Source organism: Coenobita brevimanus, chromosome 46 (genome assembly GCF_032717465.1).
Source record: "Coenobita brevimanus isolate Jiangsu-jjx chromosome 46, ASM3271746v2, whole genome shotgun sequence".
In the NCBI taxonomy this organism is placed as follows: Eukaryota; Metazoa; Arthropoda; class Malacostraca; order Decapoda; family Coenobitidae; genus Coenobita; species Coenobita brevimanus.
The window spans coordinates 54622722-54641178 of record NC_136999.1 but is presented as its reverse complement, the minus strand read 5'-3'; the positions used below and the strand labels follow the sequence as shown (position 1 = coordinate 54641178).

The following is an 18457-nucleotide window of genomic DNA, read 5'->3' as shown; positions in this document are numbered from 1 at the left end:
GGTTTTGCGCCCTTTTAAGATCTAATGAACATGATTCTAATTATCTTCTGTTTACCAAACGTGAAACTGCAAAAGAATTCTATTTCATTTACGATGGAAACACAGTATATGATTCTACTCTCTTATCACAGTAAACACTCTAATCTGACGAAGACCCTGACCCGTCCAGCTCAGTATATGGCCAGGAGTAGTCAAAATGGAGGGTTGACTTGACCAGGGACCAAGAAGACTCGTTTCTATCACATAACCAGGCTCATCGAATCTCAGGCAGCCACGACATAAATACTGAAGTTGTGAGAGTTTCCCACGGACGAAAACGGTCAAAACAGTACCGAGGAATGGACCAGGGGGGGACTCAAACTTTCCATAGTGACATGAGGGCATCGGTGGCGAGGAGACGGAGTGTTGTGGTGTGAGGTTCAGTTCATCACGCAGGACTGGTATGTGGGCACCATGTACTTGATGTTGATGTAGGCGTCCCTGCCACCGTGACGCTCCAGGATCTCTAGCGTCTCTTGAATCAGGTCGCCAAGGTTTTCCCGCCGCTGCTGGGAATAGTCTATCTCGTCCCCGGAGTTGACTGCAGGCAGAAGGAAGACAGATTCAGAATTTACACAAAACTTCATAAATTTAACAGTTTAAGTGATGCATTTATTGATTCAGACATTATACAAAAATCCACCAATTGTTTAAGTGATTTATTTACTGATTACATTACCAAGAGCTTTACTAATTCTTTTGTGATTATTTATCCAAACATTTCAGGAAACTCCATTAAGTGTGTGATTTATTTCTCGACTCAAAGCTCCAATAATTCTTTAAGTGATTTATTGAGTGATTCAGACATTCCGAAGAACACTACAAAGTGTTTTGTTAATGATTCAAACATTACACAAAACTCGACAAATTGTTTTAGATTTTATCTGTTGATGCAAATATACTAAACTCCACAAATTGTTTAAGCTATTCATTTCTTTATTCAGACATTTCCAATAATTTTACTAATATTTTTTTTATTTATTTCCTTATGCAAAACTGCACAAATTTTTCAAGCGATTTTTTTTTCTCTCATATACAGCTAAAAGAGATGTGTTGCGTGTTTTGTTTGCTTGACATGCGACGCTACAAATCAACAGGTCTTTGCTTGTCTAGACCTTGCGTGTCGCGTCGCAATGTATACAGTATTATAGGCGCCTCAGGAAAGAAAAATAATAATGCTAATACTACTGATACTAATAAAAATAATTACATCACTTTTCTTCAGCACCTCTTACTGTCAACATCTACTATTGGTGTGCTTTTCATTTCTGAGTCCTGTTTTTCCACTCATATAAAGTCGTATTCATCTCTTCACCAATATCAGCTAAATTTCTTTATAAATCAGTATATTTTCTCTGCTTCAGCACTAAGTCATCCATGGTTTAACATTAATTCATCCCTGGTTACCAGCATCATTGACTCGTAAATGACTGTGTATTCATTTGTCATTTTCTTGTTTCGTTTAATGTATGTGGAGTTTAAAGATACACACTGAACACTGAGATTAAACAACAAAAATATCAGTAATAATACCAAAGAAACAGCAGTAAAAATACCTAAATTTACTTATATGCTTACATTAATAAAAAAAAATATGGTTCTTAATACAAATGTAATAACACTTGGATGCGTAAATAGAGGTAATGCAAGTATGTGCCGAGCCACCTCGATAACGTGGGTAGGGGAGAGGGTGCCGGGGGTGAGGGAAGGATGGGAGGGTGTGGTGGGGGCCATTATAGTGTTTGCAAAGGTTGGGGGTGGAGAGTTAAGAGGTCAGTGTGGGGAGCAGGTAGTGGCAGTGTGAGTGACTACAGTGTGAGGGGCAGCATGAAGGGGCAATGGCAGTGTGAGGGAGTGAGGGGGATTGTGAGAGGCAGTATAAGGTAGGCAGTGGCAGTGTGAGAGAATAGGCCAGTGTGAGAGAGTAAGTGTGATGGATCAGTGTGAAGGAGGCAGTGGCGTGAAAGGAGTGAGTGGGAACAGTGTGAGGGGCAGTATGAGAGGGACAGTGGCAATGTGAGGTAGTAAGTAGGTCAGTGTTAGGAAGCAGGGCTGTGTGATGGTGCAGTGTGAGTGACGCAGTGGCTGTTGAGGGGGGAAGGGAAATGTGAGGAGGAGAGTCGAGGGGCAGTATGAGGTGGTAGTATCATTGTGTGTGTGTGTGTGTGTGTGTGTTGATGGATTGATAGATGAATTGTGTGTGTGTGTGTGTGTGTGTGTGTGTGTGTGTGTGTGTGTGTGTGTTCAGTGGCACTCACCGTTCTTGTGCTTGAACAGGTTGAGGGTGGGAAGTATCTGCCTGTAATACGGTACCAGCGACTCACCCACCAGAGGGGCTGACACGACCAACTCCTGTAGCACCTTTAGCACAGTACACACCACACGCACGTCACGGGTGTTAAGGGCGTCTGGCGGTAGAACATAACACCATAACACCACACCACGCACCACACCATAACAGCACACCACACCATAACACCACACCACACCATAACACCACACCACACTACCATAACACCACACCACACACCACACCATAACAGGACACCACACCACACCGTACCATAACACCACACCACACCATAACACCACACCACACCATAACACCACACCACACCATAACACCACACCACACACCACACCATAACACCACACCACACCACACCGTGCCATAACACCACACCACACCACACCATAACACCACACCAGACACCACACCGTACCATAGCACCACACCACACCATAACATAACACCACAACACACACCACACCATACCATAAAACCACACCACACCGTACCATAACACCACGCCACACCATAACATAACACCACAACACACCACACCATACCATAACACCACACCACACACCACACCACACCGTACCATAACACCACGCCACACCATAACATAACACCACAACACACACCACACCATACCATAACACCACACCACACACCACACCGTACCTTAACACCACACCACACCATAACAAACACCACAACACACACCACACCATACCATAACACCACACCACACACCATACCGTGCCTTAACAACACCACAACACACCACACCATACCATAACACCACACCACACACCATACCGTGCCTTAACAACACCACAACACACCACACCATACCATAACACCACACCACACCATAACATAACACCACAACACACCACACCATACCATAACACCACACCACACACCACGCCACACCATAACACCACAACACACCACACCATACCATAACACCACGCCACACCATAACAACACCACAACACACACCACACCATACCATCACAACACACACCACACCGTACCATAATACCACGCCACACCATAACATAACACCACAACACACACCACACCATACCATAACACCACACCACACCGTACCATAACACCACATCACACGCCACACCATAACACCACACCATAACACCACACCACACTCCACAACACATCGGGGCATCATACACTACACAAACTACCACACTACCACATGACACCAGCACAACACTACACCACAACACCAGAACACAACACAGGGACATATTTACCCCAGGGCACATAGGGCACGTGCCCTGGGCCCTGCGGTCCATGAGGCCCGGCATATAACAGAAAAAAAAAATGCATACAGCATATAAATATTTAAGTAAATTCATATTAACTACAACAATAGTACAGAGTTCTAACTCTGCTATACAGATAATGCCAGTGCTCTCAGTCTGCTCTGTACAAGATAAATTTATTCAGTCGCCCATGTGGAGAGAGAGAGAGAGAGAGACGATTAGAAGTTTACAACGGGATGGTTCGCGTTCTATTTCTGTCCCGCTCGCTGACGGCACGTGAAGTGAGAGGCTGGAGTTCTCTCTCTCTCTCTCTCTCTCTCTCTCTCTCTCTCTCTCTCTCTCTCTCTCCAGGGGCACAGTGTGTGTGTGTGTGTTAGAAGTGAAGGGGCCCCGCAGGTCACCAAGTGCCCTGGGCCCCGCTTAGGTAAAACAAGCCCCTGACAACACACCACCACAACACCACACTACTACTGCTACTACTACTACTACTGCTGCTGCTGCTACTACTACTACTATAACACACCTCACGTATGTCTCCAGTACTTCCCGCATCTGGGAGGGGGGTGGAACACCACACCAGCACAACACAGCACCCTTTAGCACCCATGTCAAGTTAGGTTAACACCACTCACCCTTAACACCTACACCATGATGACGTGATATTATTTTATTATTACCAATTATTTATTTACTACGAGAGGCCTCTTGCTGAAGGGGTTTATGAGGGTTTGTCTTTATTATTATTATTATTATTATTATTATTATTATTATTATTATTATTGCTGTTGTTGTTGGTAGTGGTGGTATATTATTATTACTGATTATGGCACCTGGTGGTTCAGTGAAATGTACTTGAAAGTGGTGAAAAACTGGGCCAAGTCAGTGTAGTAGAGGTATAGTAAAATAAACTATATATTCAGTCTGCTGGTGTGGGCATTAGTGTGGTACAGAGAGGAGGAAAGAAATTAATGTTGGGTAGAATTTGACAACGTTGACTGAGCCATCCCCAAAACAAACGAGAAATCCCCCGACGGAGTGATTGAGGAGCGTTATATACAGACAGACGAGGGATCATCAGGGCCGTAGTATGGGGCGTCGCTTAAGTCCTATGGGAGTGAGGCTAAATTCCCTGCTGAGTGACTGACGGACAGGGCCGGCACAAGAGAGGTTCCTGGATCTAAAAATGAACGTGCCGTAATTTCTAAAATCCACCACATCACGTAAATTCGACATGCTCAAAGATTTCCCTAAAGCCAGGAAAAAAAATGGTTACATCATGGAAAGCGATGCAAAAGTCTTGGATGTTATGCTACGAAAATACCAGAATTCAATATTTTATACTCCCATAGAGGTCGCTTTAAAGTGTTGAGTGGGAGAGAGAGAGTGTTTATTTTTTTATTTCTCTGTTTTGGACTGCACAGAACCCATCTTCAGTTCTGTGGAGCCCGGAATGTTAGAAAAAATGACTTCAATCTAACCTGTCTCACTCAGCATTTTCCTCTCGTAGCAACGGATCTACAAATTGGTTTAAATTTTGCCCGTGATGGTATAGTAGGACTCGCCTACGTTTGCGACTGTGGTGTAGCCCGCACCTGTTTACAGTGTTGCCACGTTTTCTATACCGTTCTCTCTCTCTCTCTCTCTCTCTCTCTCCTGGCGGGAAATGTGAGCCACCCTGAGTACTTTCGATTCTTTTATAAGTTATTTATAATTGTGATTTCATTTGTTAATTTGGTTTTGTTATATTTAGTGATGCCGACAATGCAGTCAATGCATGCCCCTCTCCTGCCTCTCTCTCTCTCTCGCTCTCTCGCCGACTGGGTGTGGAAGTGTTGCCGCTCGCGAGTGAATATTTTTTTTTTTTTACTTCGGTATTGGCATATGCATACTATTTTGTCCTACATATTAGCTTATGATTATAAATGTGATTATTCCTCGTCCTTAAAATTATGGTAAAAGCCGGTAAATGTGAGCATTTTTCCCTAGCAACACCTGTACAAGCTATGGTTGGGTATACGAAGGTACTTCACCGTAGGCCAGACTGGTAAGTGTTGCCACTCAGAAGAATTACATGAATTATTTCTTTTACTTTGGATATTGGCATATTTCTTCTTTTTCAGGCTCATTATCTTATATCCATAACTGTGATATTATTACCCACCCTAAAACTACGCTAAAAACCATTAAAAGTGACTACAATTTCTTTTAGCAACACTGTACAATATGTATGCCATGTTTCTGTGTTACTGTATAAATATTTTATGCATAATAAGATTACTGTTGATTCATCCATCAAAATACACAAGTGTAAGTTTTATTCATCTGAATTTATCGAATTTGTGATGCCTTGTACATAAATAGCTTCCGTTTCACATCGCAAGTTGGGGAAACATGGCACCATTGTACACAGTTGCGAGCCACACCACAGCCGCAAACGTGCGCGAGTCCTACTATAGTACTGTTTACCGTAGCCGTCATAGCGTTCATTACGGGAATAGCTTAGTACAGTAATATCTCTAGGACCCCCCCCCTCCACAGTTAGTAATGGCCCTGATGTAATACGTAGTGATTAGGGAGCAGTGATTGGGAGCAGTGTAATGGGTACGAGGGAAGCTCACGGTAGGAAGGAGCGTCTACTGTAGCACTAGGTCCCGCATTCTCGTCGGGTAAGGCGGCTCCCTAGCACCTCTTCCTTGGCGATTTATTTCGGGATATTGTTGGTTAATATCTTTTTGTACGTTGGTCGGATGTGGAGACTCCCTAGCACCTCTTTCTTAGCGATTTATCTTTGGATATGGTTAGCTAATATCTTTTTGTACGTTATTTAGGCAGAGTATGGCCCTATTTGACGGATTTATATAACAGAATGAGAGTGTAAAATAAATAAAATAAATATCTTAGGAAAAGGTGTTAGGGAATTTCCTTAACCAACGATAATATGGGCCTTGGACTAACGCAACGCTCTGCTGCTTTCTACGAATTTCACCAGCTAGGCTACACCTCCCTGTTTATAAGTTTTCGGGACCAATTCTAGCTGTCTCGAAAAATTTACCTTTTTTTTCTTGAATATTGTATCTCAAGCCTATACTACTTGTACCTTAACATGGCCCAGAGTTTTGTCCTTTTATGTAGCCCAGTGGCAGAAAAAGACAATACTATAGCTCTACATCCTACCCCTAGCACTTCTTCGTGACTGGTACCACATTCCAGTGCCAAGCTCTTGTTACAACTCAGCATTCAAGGGGGAGGGATGGTAATTCTAGACCATGTTAGAGTAAAAAGAGTATAGTAATTATAGAGTGTGTAGAAGCCTGGCAGTTAGCCGAGTTGTATTTTGGCAGATTCAAAACGCTTAATAACAACTTTTCAACGATCTATATATACAGCATTTTCCACATTACACCATAACACCATCCTGTATGTTACTTATTGAAATATGTCGAACAGAATGCAAGACAGTACTGTATAAATCTATCACGCAAAATAAATCGTAAAGGAAAAGGTGCTACGGTCTCATATACGCTAAAGATAACACGGATTACTATGCTAGACTCTGCCCACTTTAACTTGGCCTACAACTGCCATCACCTCCCATTTGAATGTTGAGTTGTAACAAGAGATTAACGCTAAATTATGGTGCTAGTCACGAGGAATTGCTATTTACAGGATGGAGTCGTAGTATCGTCTTATTCTGCACTGAACTACGGGAAATAAATTATATATATATATAAAAAAAAACGGCCAAATTAAGGTGGATGAATCAGTCACGATGAAGTGCTATGGACAGCATGCAAAGCCGTAACAGTCTTAAAATATAAGTTAAGGTAGACTCACTGTACTCCTCTCACTCTAAGCTGACTTGAATTTGCCATAATAGCACTAGAACAAGATGATAATCACGAAAAAGTGCTATGAAAATAATGTAAAGCTACAGTATTTTCTTTTTCCGCCGCTGATCTACGTGAAATTGGCTGCGAATGGACGAAAATAAGGGCCACGTTTAAGAAAAAATTGTATACCTGAACAATGGTTACTAAATGGCAACAGGGAAAGGATACAGTAGTGTGATACTCTACCATTATAATTATTACGAAACTACGATTAATGGTACACAAAAATTGAAACTCGACGATACATCTTAACGTTCGTTCGTTCGTTTACAGATTCCCTGCACCTACAGTGCAGGCCGAGCGATACATTAGTCCGGTCAGTGGGGTATTGGCTGATTAAAAAATAGTAAGGGGGAAGGACAGGACCTGGGGATTGCCCAGCACACACGTCCTGTCTCCTGGCTGGCTTTGTGGTGTGTGTGACACATCTTAACGGGCCTACCAGTGAATATGAACGCGTTTATTGCGGAGGTGAAGGCATTACAGATTGTTATGGGTGACTAGAAAATTGTTGGGGTGATGCATGGAAAAGCCGGGCTAGGGATAATGTGTTTGTTCCTGAGAGAGAGAGAGAGAGAGAGAGAGAGAGAGAGAGAGAGAATTAGTAAACACAGGAAGAGGAAGGAGGATGGAAAAAAAAACAGAGGTGGGGGGGAGGAGAGACCGGAGGGAGGAACAAGGAGGGTTATATCTGCCTTCCACGGTAGTCAAAAGTAACGCACACTATGCTGTCAGTGGTATTACTATGGCGTATCAGTGAGAGCAGCGTATAAGCAAGAAACAGCCTGAGTTACAACAGTTGCGAGGAAAACAGGAAAAACAGACAACGGACTCAGGCTATCTGACGTTACGTGGTGGTACCGATATATTTGGCGGTAAAAAATATATAAACAATGAAAATCGGTATTTTCAATCCCATACTTAAACCCTTCGAGGTGTAAGGGCCCCAGGCTAGGCTACCGCACTCAAGTAAATTTAGGGGTAAGAAAATAGATAAATAAAATAAAAGCCTACTTCTCTTGATGGCATTATATGATCGAGAAATCTCCAGTCGCCGCTTGGGAATCGAATGTATGATAGTCCGTTACTCCGATTGGATTACATTACCAGCCTTAACGTATTGATTGTCAACCGGAACAGATTTATGGCATTTCTACTCATCAAGATCTTTTATTACTAGTGGCGACTGGAACGGGTATTTCTAGCCCTGTTAAGGTTGGATATGAAGGTAATAAAGTTAATGCAAGAGCGTGTTTATAACAGCACCGCAGTATTAGGTCATGTTGCAGAGTTTATGAGTACTAATTGGGGTAGTAGTGGTGGTGGTGGTGGTGGTGGTGGCGTGATAACAGTGATCATCATACTTGCCACTCATACGTGAAAGTACGTGGGCATGTTTTTGTCATCACTTCTTCAAGGCCGTGGTCGCATAGGGCACTTATTTCGGCAGTTAACACCCAACAATAAATTCCCTCATATTTAGTCCTATTGATTTATTGCTGGATATGGCCACACGAGTCAAATATTACGGGGCAGCTACGAGTATATTGCCGTATCTGATGATGCCAGGAAGTTGTTCAGTGTTCATGCAACCACTATCGAGGTTAACTTTGCATACCTGACGAAAAAAGAAGCATACCGAGCGATGTTTTCTTTGTCAAGAAGTTTAAAGAATTCTGTTGTTTCTAAAAGAGACCATTCGTTGTCCCCCTGGAGTGGCCACAGTCAATGTCGCCATACAGTATCAGACCAGTGTTCAAATCTTGAAGGGCGATCACCATCATCGCCATCTTGACCTTTACGTTCACTAAGGTATACTGTATAGGGAGGGCAGGATGCATATCTCTGTACTGTAGCAGCTTTTTTCATTCCCAGGAAAGTTTAGTCTGGGTTAGGTTAAGGTTGTTAGGTTAGACTGGGATTTTGTGTATATAGAATAAGGGTTATCATTCAGGAAAGAGAAAAAAGAAAAATAGTCCACGATAGTATAGGGACTAGCCTTACAGAAATGCGCGGTTAAGATGGCAAGAAGACCCACACGCGGGAACTATGAATATATACACGTATTCCAAGCAGCTTTGTATAGTTTTCTTCCTAAGCGATTTATCTACATAGTAACAAACGTCTTGATTTTCTGTTGCGTGCTACTAGGCCTAATATCATTTTAATAATGACAATTTTTATCAGTGACGTATTACAGGATACTTAGGGGCAGTGTACAAAATGAATCGCGAAGGATGAGATATTACGTAATCTCGAAAACTACTCATAACAAACCCACTGTTATCAAAGTGCCAGTGGAATCAATCATACCTTAATTCATCATTCAAGCCTTGATATTTTTCAGCTTCACCAGACACGTGTTTTATCCGTAAGTCGCTCTCGCAGCAGCTGTTGGGTATAACCGTTCAATCTCCCAGGATGGTAGAGGAATTCAAGTTGCGCCAGTGTCATGAGCGTCTCGGTGCAAACTTCATCAGTTTACGGTACTTCCTATCAGTTACCAGCTCTTCCGTTTCTACACAGTCCATACCTCAGTTTTAGTTCTTCCGTTTCTACATCGTCTATACTCCAATTTTTCACGAACTCAGACTTACGGTATCAGTTATTTAGATTTTGTGCTAAGCGGCATAATAATAGGAGTATCGATGTGTATTATCACCTTCAAAAGTTCGCTGGCACTTCGCTGACATGTATGGCGATGGAAGATGCTACGTGAAATATTATCTTAACAGAGCAATATCAGACACCCCAAAACAGTACGAGAAGGATGGATACTCCCTGGTGTTCGAGGAGGATTGAGAAATATGGAAGACAAGACAACACTGGCAGGGGATTGTGTGCAAAGTTTTGGTCCTGCCTGTACTGGGAGGTCAAAAATTGGCTTACTATTCCACTGCCTCTGCCTCATACTTCGAGCATTATTCAAGCATATTCATACTTAACCCTCTGACGCATCGTATCAAAGGGGAATCATCTATGGCCAGAGCAGCATACTAAGCCTCTCTCAGCTTGGGAATATTAGCCAGCAGAAAAGAAAGTGAATGAAGTGTAGTAAGTGGAGGAATTTTGCCCTGATGGAGTGAGAGTGGTTGCTACCGTGGTGTAATTATTGTGGTAGTTGCGATACCACACCTGCTGCAGTGGTAGTTGTAGTTGCTTCAGTAATTAGAGTAATGGTAGGGGGACAGTAACGGTGGTAGTGGTGGTAGTGGTGAGGGGCTGCAACATAGGGTGAGGTGACTCTCTCTCTCTCTCTCTCTCTCTCTCTCTCTCTCACACACACACACACACACACACAAAAGGCACGCAACCATCACTTGATCACAATACAGTTAACCAACAAGCACGCATCTTCCCTTACACACACACACACACACACACACACACACACAAACCCTCAACCCCCCACTCTCTCTCTCTGTCTCTGCCTTACTCTTAATCGGCAGTATCAGCTGAGGTATGACGGGCAGGACCTTCTCGCCGCCCCTGGCCAACATGTCCCTGATCCCCGCCCTGCTGAAGAAGTCGTAGGGGTGGGTTGTCTCTCGCAGGCCGTCGAAGAAGAGGGGCAGGTAGTGGTGGTAGTCCAGTTTCTCCACCTCCACCTGGCGCCACACACACGGGGGTGGAAGTGTGGAGTTAGTGGAGGAAATAGTGGTGGTAGTTCGTAGTAGTAGTAGTAGTAGCAGTTGTATATTATTATTATTATTATTATTATTATTATTATTATTATTATTATTATTATTATTATTATCCACCTGGCGCCACATACACGGGGGTGGAAGTGTGGAGTTAGTGGAGGAAATGGCGGTGGTAGTAGTAGTAGTAGTAGTAGTAGTAGTAGCAGTTGTATATTATTATTATTATTATTATTATTATTATTATTATCCACCTGGCGCCACATACACGGGGGTGGAAGTGTGGAGTTAGTGGAGGAAATGGCGGTGGTAGTAGTAATAGTAGTAGTAGTAGCAGTTGTATATTATTATTATTATTATTATTATTATTATTATTATTATCATCATCCAATTTGCGCCACATACACGGGGGTGGAAGGGGAGTGTGGAGTTAGTGTAGGAAATGGTGGTGGTGGTGGTGGTGGTGGTAGTAGTAGTAGTAGTAGTAGTAGTAGTAGTAGTAGTAGTAGTAGTAGTGATAATAATAATAATAATAATAGTAGTAGTAGTAGTAGCACTAGTAGTAGTAGTTATTGTTGTATTTTAGTATTATTTTTATTATCATCCACCTGACTCCACATGCACAGGGGAGGAAGGAGAAAATTATAGAGGAATTGGGGTTGGTATTATTATTGGGGTTATTATTATTATTATTATTATTATTATTATTGGTAGTAGGCTAGTAGTAGTAGTAATAGTAGTAGTAGTAGTATTTTATTATCATCATCATCCACCTGACTCCACATACATAGGAGAGGAAGGGGAGTTTGGAATTGGAGGGATTGGTGTTATTATCATCGTTAACATTATATTCACCATCGTTATAATCATCATCATTATTAATCTCCATCTATTACCTAGGTGGAGACTATTGTTTTTGCTGGTATTATCATTATTCCGGCCTCAGAGTCTCGGGACGCTTCCAGGAGAACAGGAGGCTGCGGAAGGAATCTGAAGGGCTTAGGTTATGTATCTTGGCATGGGCCATTGGTGATAGAAAAAAAAAAATCCTTTACGTGCAGTAGCAGAAAGTCATGTATCATAAGTGAATGAGATGAGATGGTCGTGTGTCTTGGAGAGTCAATGGGACCTTAGCAAGTAATCTCAAAATGAAACTTGGCGGACCGATTCCTAAGAGTTTGTTTCATGTTATTTTAAAAATTCAAAATCTTCCCAATTGCGTCAAGGTCATTGTAAGGAACACTAGGTGGTAGCGACTGTTCACAGAACAGTTACATAGTTCTAGTTATTATTATTACCGTCACTGGCATCATCATCATTATAATCACCATACACCTGACTCCACACACACACGTACAGGGGAGGAGGGGAAGATCGGAATTAGTAGCGGAAATGGTGTTATTGTCGTCGTTAATATCATCATTATCTTCATCATTATCATTATCATCATCATCATCAACATCATCGTCAACACCATCATCATCATTATTGTTATCCACACCATATCACACATTCATTTTGCTATTGTTTACTTACAAAGCTTACATTAAAACTTAGTGTTCATGTAATGCCACCCAGGGAAGAGGAACTGGCCATTCAGCTCAAGCGTAGTTTGTTTATTTATTTCTTTATTTATTTTGCTTCCCTCAGGCGATTTAATTCAACGAAGGAAATGAATTTCGTCCTGAAAGGGTTAATGAAGGCTTTGTGACCCTTGCCTGACCCTTCGAGTTGGAAAAGTCACTCCTAAACTGAAAAATCGTCTGAATAAAACAAAAATGTTATGAAAAAGACGTTACCATACTGAAGGAGTAAAGTGTCTGGACTGTACAACCTAGCCCCGGGCCCCTACGCTCCTGAAGGGGCAGTAAAAGTGTAACGCCGTATATCATTACTATCTATACCCTTTCACTCCGTTTATGTACTTTCGAGTTTGTTGTTTCTTTCTACGGACGATCTTCAGGGAAGGCTTTTTCGAACAAGAGTGGGTAGATGCTGCATTCTTTAGCTCATTTATTTAAAGAGGAAAAGGACTAATCCCCCGAGCTAGACCTTATTAGATCATACAGCCCTGCTAGGGTAACGGGAGAGCGCTACCCCTCCCAGCACGGCAGCCACCAGGGCGGGGCGCGAACTCTCGACCTCACGGTCTCGAGGCCAACATTTTAGTTAGCAATATCGTCTGGATATAGTAAAAAATAAAAAAAAAGTGACATTCAGGGTTAACACATATTTGAAACATACTATAGCGCTTTTTGATATAGGTTAACTGATTCAAACCGATGACGTCATTCTTGATTCTTGCTGCCTCCAGACGCTTCAACTCCAGAAGGACCTTAACCTGCAAGACTTATAGTATCTAATCTCGCATATTCGAAGTCTCTCCTAAGTTGAGGAAAATCGTCTGAATATAGCATGAGTTAAATTGAAAATGCGTCATTGTGGGGAAAGGGTTAGTGCTGGAGCAATGACGTCCTCACAATGAAGACAATGGTGTGCGTGATGTGCGTAGCGATTTTATTTACCTCAGAGTGGGTCATAGGAGCTTGAGTCAATATTAGTACCATTAACCATCTCACGGTCGGGGGAACTTTAGTCTTGTAATTCAGGTAACGCCAAGCAATGTATTTATAAAGAGTTAGGCTCGTATTGCTGTCGGTTAAGAAGGCTTGCAAACACCTCTTCCTTAGCAATTTATTTTTGGATACGGACGGTTAACATAATTTTGTAGGTTATTTGTGAAGAGCTCGATGGTATCAGAAATATTCAAATAGCACAGAGGAGGATACCAAGGTGCAAACTGCAAGAGCTGTCAGAGGGAATACGGGCCCAGAGTGTTAATACCGGCAGTATCGACTGTCTCATGATCGAGACAGGTCTATTATTTTCTACTTCCGCAAATTCCAAGCAATTATTTATTTATTTATTTATTTATTATTCATTATATTTTGCAGAGTATGAATCGTAGGAAAATAAGATTACCTAGAGGCCCCACAAGGGGGGACTCATACCAGCCGCTACCCGATACATATCTAGCTCGGCTCGGAGTATGACCTTGACCTTGACCTACTTTCACCAATTTCGAACTCGAAGATTTTCATCCCTACTACACACCTGTAAAATTTTGTGATGATGTCTTGAGCCGTTGCGAAGTTATCGTGCTAACAGACACACAGACACACACAGACAACGTGGAAAAGATAGCAGCTTCGTTATCGCGGCGGGTAACAAAGACAACAGTGGCGTGAGGACCTGGACGTAGTTTGGGCGGGGTACGTGACCTAGAGGGCCAGGGAACGTACTGACTGGCATCCACAAACAACTTAAGGTGTATAGTGTTAGAAGTTTATTTGCAGTCGAAACAAGAGACATGGGAAGCTTTCTTTTACTTTTACTTTTTTTTCCCTTACGCACGCGCGCAAACACACACACACACACACACACACACAATATATATATATATATATATATATATATATATATATATATATATATATATATATATATATATATATATATATATATATATATATATATTTTGGGGGCTTACTGTAAGAATATGAACTGATTGAGAGAGAGAGAGAGAGCGAGAGGATGTGTGTGTGTGTGTGTGTGTGTGTGTGTGTGTGTGTGTGTGTGTTTTAATGATGTAAGTGGTAGGGGACGGCCGCTAATGAACACCTCCCGTGCCTCCCACCGTCACGACACCACCACCTCCATCTCCTCCACCCTCAGCCACCTCACACACACATCATTTTATTATGGCCCGTCCTTAGAAGGCGGAGCGATAATGTTTTTGCCTGCCTCCGTGTGTGTGTGTGTGTGTGTGTGTGTGTGTGTGTGTGTGTGTTCCCATTATATCTCATGAAGGGCTTCAGCTATCAACATGAAACCTTCAGGGTATCAAGATATGGCCAAAATCTTGGCCGAGTTCGAAAATGGGCACTCGAGGTCAAGGTCAAGGTCACCAAAATGGCTGCCAATGGTCAACTAGTTTTTATCGTCATCCCTTAGCACCATTATATATCATGAACGGCTTGAGCTATCAACATGAAACCTTCAGGGTATTAAGATATGGCCTAAATCTTGGACTTGGCCAACACCAAATTCTGGCGGGCGATTAGCATTCGGCTCTCGAATGCTTTTCTTCCATTATTTATTTTTTTATACGTCCGACTCTGGCCACAGGCTTAACAGTACTCCCACATGTCACCCCTTCGGCGCTAATACCACCGTCCATACTGAATACATGCTAGTGCCGCCTCATACAGGACTGGTGTATTGGTATTAACATTGGTGTTTTAAATGCTTGTCGGCTGAGTTTTTGGTAGATCAGTAAATTCTCCTCAAACGAAGTTCCAATCTTTAAACTGTTCCCTCTTCCAGCCGGGATTTGAACCCTCGACCTCTGGGACAACAGGCCACCTCTCTACCGACTGAGCCACCAGGAGGAGAGAAAAATATTAAAAAAACAAAACAAAAACAAATATGTGATCGAGGGAGAGAGGAAAGGAAGGAGAGAAGGGAAGGATGGAGGGAAAAAAATGAAAAATGGAGAGAAAAGGCGAAGGAGGGAGAGAGTGGGAGAGAAAACTAATGGAGGGAGAGTGAGGGAGAGAAAAAGTGCGTGAGAGAGAGAAAAAGTGGATAGAGGAGAGAAAAGGAGAATGGAGGAGAGAAAAGGAGAATGGAGGAGAGAAAAGGAGACTGGAGGAGAGAAAAGGAGAATGGAGGAGAGAAAAGGAGACTGGAGGAGAGAAAAGGTGAATGGAGGAGAGAAAAAAGGAATGGAGGAGAGAAAAAAGGAATGGAGGAGAGAAAAAAGGAATGGTGGAGAGAAAAAAGGAATGGAGGAGAGAAAAAAGGAATGGTGGAGAGAAAAAAGGAATGGAGGAGAGAAAAAAGGAATGGTGGAGAGAAAAAAGGAATGGAGGAGAGAAAAAAGGAATGGAGGAGGGAAAAAAGGAATGGAGGAGAGAAAAAAGGAATGGAGGAGAGAAAAGGTGGATGAAGGAAAGAAAAGGTTAATGGAGGGGAGAAAAGGTGAATGGAGGGGAGAAAAAGGGAATGGAGGAAAGAAAAAAGGAATGGAGGAGAGAGAAGGTGAATGAAGGAGAGAAAAGGTGAATGGAGGAGAGAAAAGGTGAATGGAGGAAAGAAAAGGTGAATGGAGGAGAGAAAAGGTGAATGGAGGAGAGAAAAGGTGAATGGAGGAGGGAGGGAGAGAAAGGCAAAGGAGGGAGGAAAGTTGAGGGAGAGAAAATGAGAGAAAAAGTGAGAGAGGGAGGAAGGACGGTGTGACCTGGATCGATGTTACTTGAAAGGTCAGGGAAGATGGTGGGTAGGTAAATGCTTAACCTCTCTCTCTCTCTCTCTCTCTCTCTCTCTCTCTCTCTCTCATTGTGACTTCTTCTTCTTCTTCTTCTTCTTCTTCTTCTCCTCCTCCTCCTCCTCCTCCTCATTATTATTATTATTATTATTATTATTATTATTATTATTGTCCTCCTCCTCCTCCTTTTCCTTCTCATTCTCCTCTCTCTCTCTCTCTCTCTCTCTCTCTCTCTCTCTCTCTCTCTCCAAGTAACCCAGTATTCCGCCAAACGCTTCATTCATTTTTTCATTCTTCCCAAACCAGTCTTTTGCCATAAGGGTTGTTTTGTCATTGTATCGCCTGGGAATTCCAACCTTATCGTAACTATGGTCCTTTCACCTCAACTTGGCCCAGATTTTCGTCCTTTTGCAGCTTATTTCACGTAGCTCAGTGGCAGGAGAGAGAGAGAGAGAGAGAGAGAGAGAGAGAGAGAGAAAGAAAGAGAGGACAATACTGTATTACGACGCTACATCCTGAGAGAGAGAGAGACAGACAGACAGAGAGAGAGACATAGACAGACAGACAGACAGACAGAAGGAAAACGGTACGGCTCTACATCCTTTCCATAGCACTTCTTCGTGACTAGCATCATATTCTAGTGTTTATTGTTGTAACTCAGGATTCAAGATGGATGGATGGCAATTTTAGGCCAAGTAAAAGTAGAAAGAGTATAGGACAGACACATTGAGGTGGTTTGGCCATGTGGAGAGGATGGAGGGTGAGAGACTGACGAGGAGAGTATATGTGAGTGAGGTGGAGAGGGAGAGAGGGAGGGGGAGGCCAAGGATGAGATGGAGGGACGGAGTGGAGAGGTATATGAGGGAGGGGGGGGGTGAGCTGAGAGCAGGGCAGTGAAATGGCGGGGGACAGGGCGACGTGGAGGCGATTTGTTTGTGGCCACCCCGTATAGGGTTAAGGCGTCTGGCAAGATAGATAGATAGATAGGTAAACAGTACAACGACTCTACATCCTTTCCACAGCACTTCTTCGTGACTAGCATCATATACTCTTTTCACTCTGACTTGGCCTAAAATTGCCATCTCTCCGCCATGAATGCTGAGCTGTAACTACTCTTGAATACGATGCTAGTCACGAAGAAGTGCTATGGGTAGGATGTAGAACCGTAGTATTGCCTTTTTCTGCCACTGAGCTACGTGAAATAAACCAAAGTGACAATATGGGCCAAGTTGGTGTGAAAAGACTATAGGAATTCGCCTCAATTAACGCCAGACGATTATGTACAACTGAGAGTGGGTTATAGGAGCTGCGGGGGGAGGGGGTTGATGCTTGTACAGTAGGCGACACATGAACCTGGTACAGTGTGTGTGTGTGTGTGTGTGTGTGTGTGTGTGTGTGTGTGTGTGTGTGTGTGTGAGAGAGAGAGAGAGAGAGAGAGAGAGGGAGAGAAAGAGAGGGTAGCTTATGTTTATGACTGTGTGTGTGTGTGTGTGTGTGTGTGTGTGTGTGTGTGTGTGTGTGTGTGTGTGTGTGTGAGGTGGAGGTCTAGCTACAATTTCCATTGTTCATGCGTCACGGTTAATTGAGAAAAGTTTAAATTACTCCCCCCCCCTCACTATAGACGCGGCGCACGACTCTAAGGTTGTCATTATCGTACCCTGGCAACCTACCATTCAAATGTGCGTCCGATTTCTTATATATATATATATATATATATATATATATATATATATATATATATATATATATATATATATATATATATATATATTTTTAATAACAGAACGGAGGAAGGAAAAGCAAATGAATAAAAAACAAATCCCTGCACCAGATTACTGGTGTCCTCCGTTCATAAAATATCTGTAACAGTTAGACTTGAACAGCTGTGGGTTGATGTTTGGAGGGAAACAACTCTGGGGAAGCGAGTTCCAGAGAGATGCAGTTCGGGGAATGAAAGAATTCTGATAGGCAGAAGTTCT

General features: G+C 42.6%; 1 protein-coding gene across 1 annotated transcript in view; it reads right to left on the bottom strand.

Annotated features, from left to right (window-relative positions):
• Nucleotides 1-419: 419 nt before the first annotated feature.
• Nucleotides 420-18457, bottom strand: part of LOC145398778 (parkin coregulated gene protein homolog) — a 26493-nt gene continuing 8455 nt past the window's right edge. Inside the window, exons 4-6 of the mRNA XM_080271587.1 lie at nt 10945-11116; nt 2298-2447; nt 420-580 (exon numbers count right to left, since the gene is read on the bottom strand). Of these exons, the coding sequence (XP_080127713.1) occupies nt 420-580; nt 2298-2447; nt 10945-11116 (483 nt within the window). The remainder of the gene's footprint in view (nt 581-2297; nt 2448-10944; nt 11117-18457) is intronic.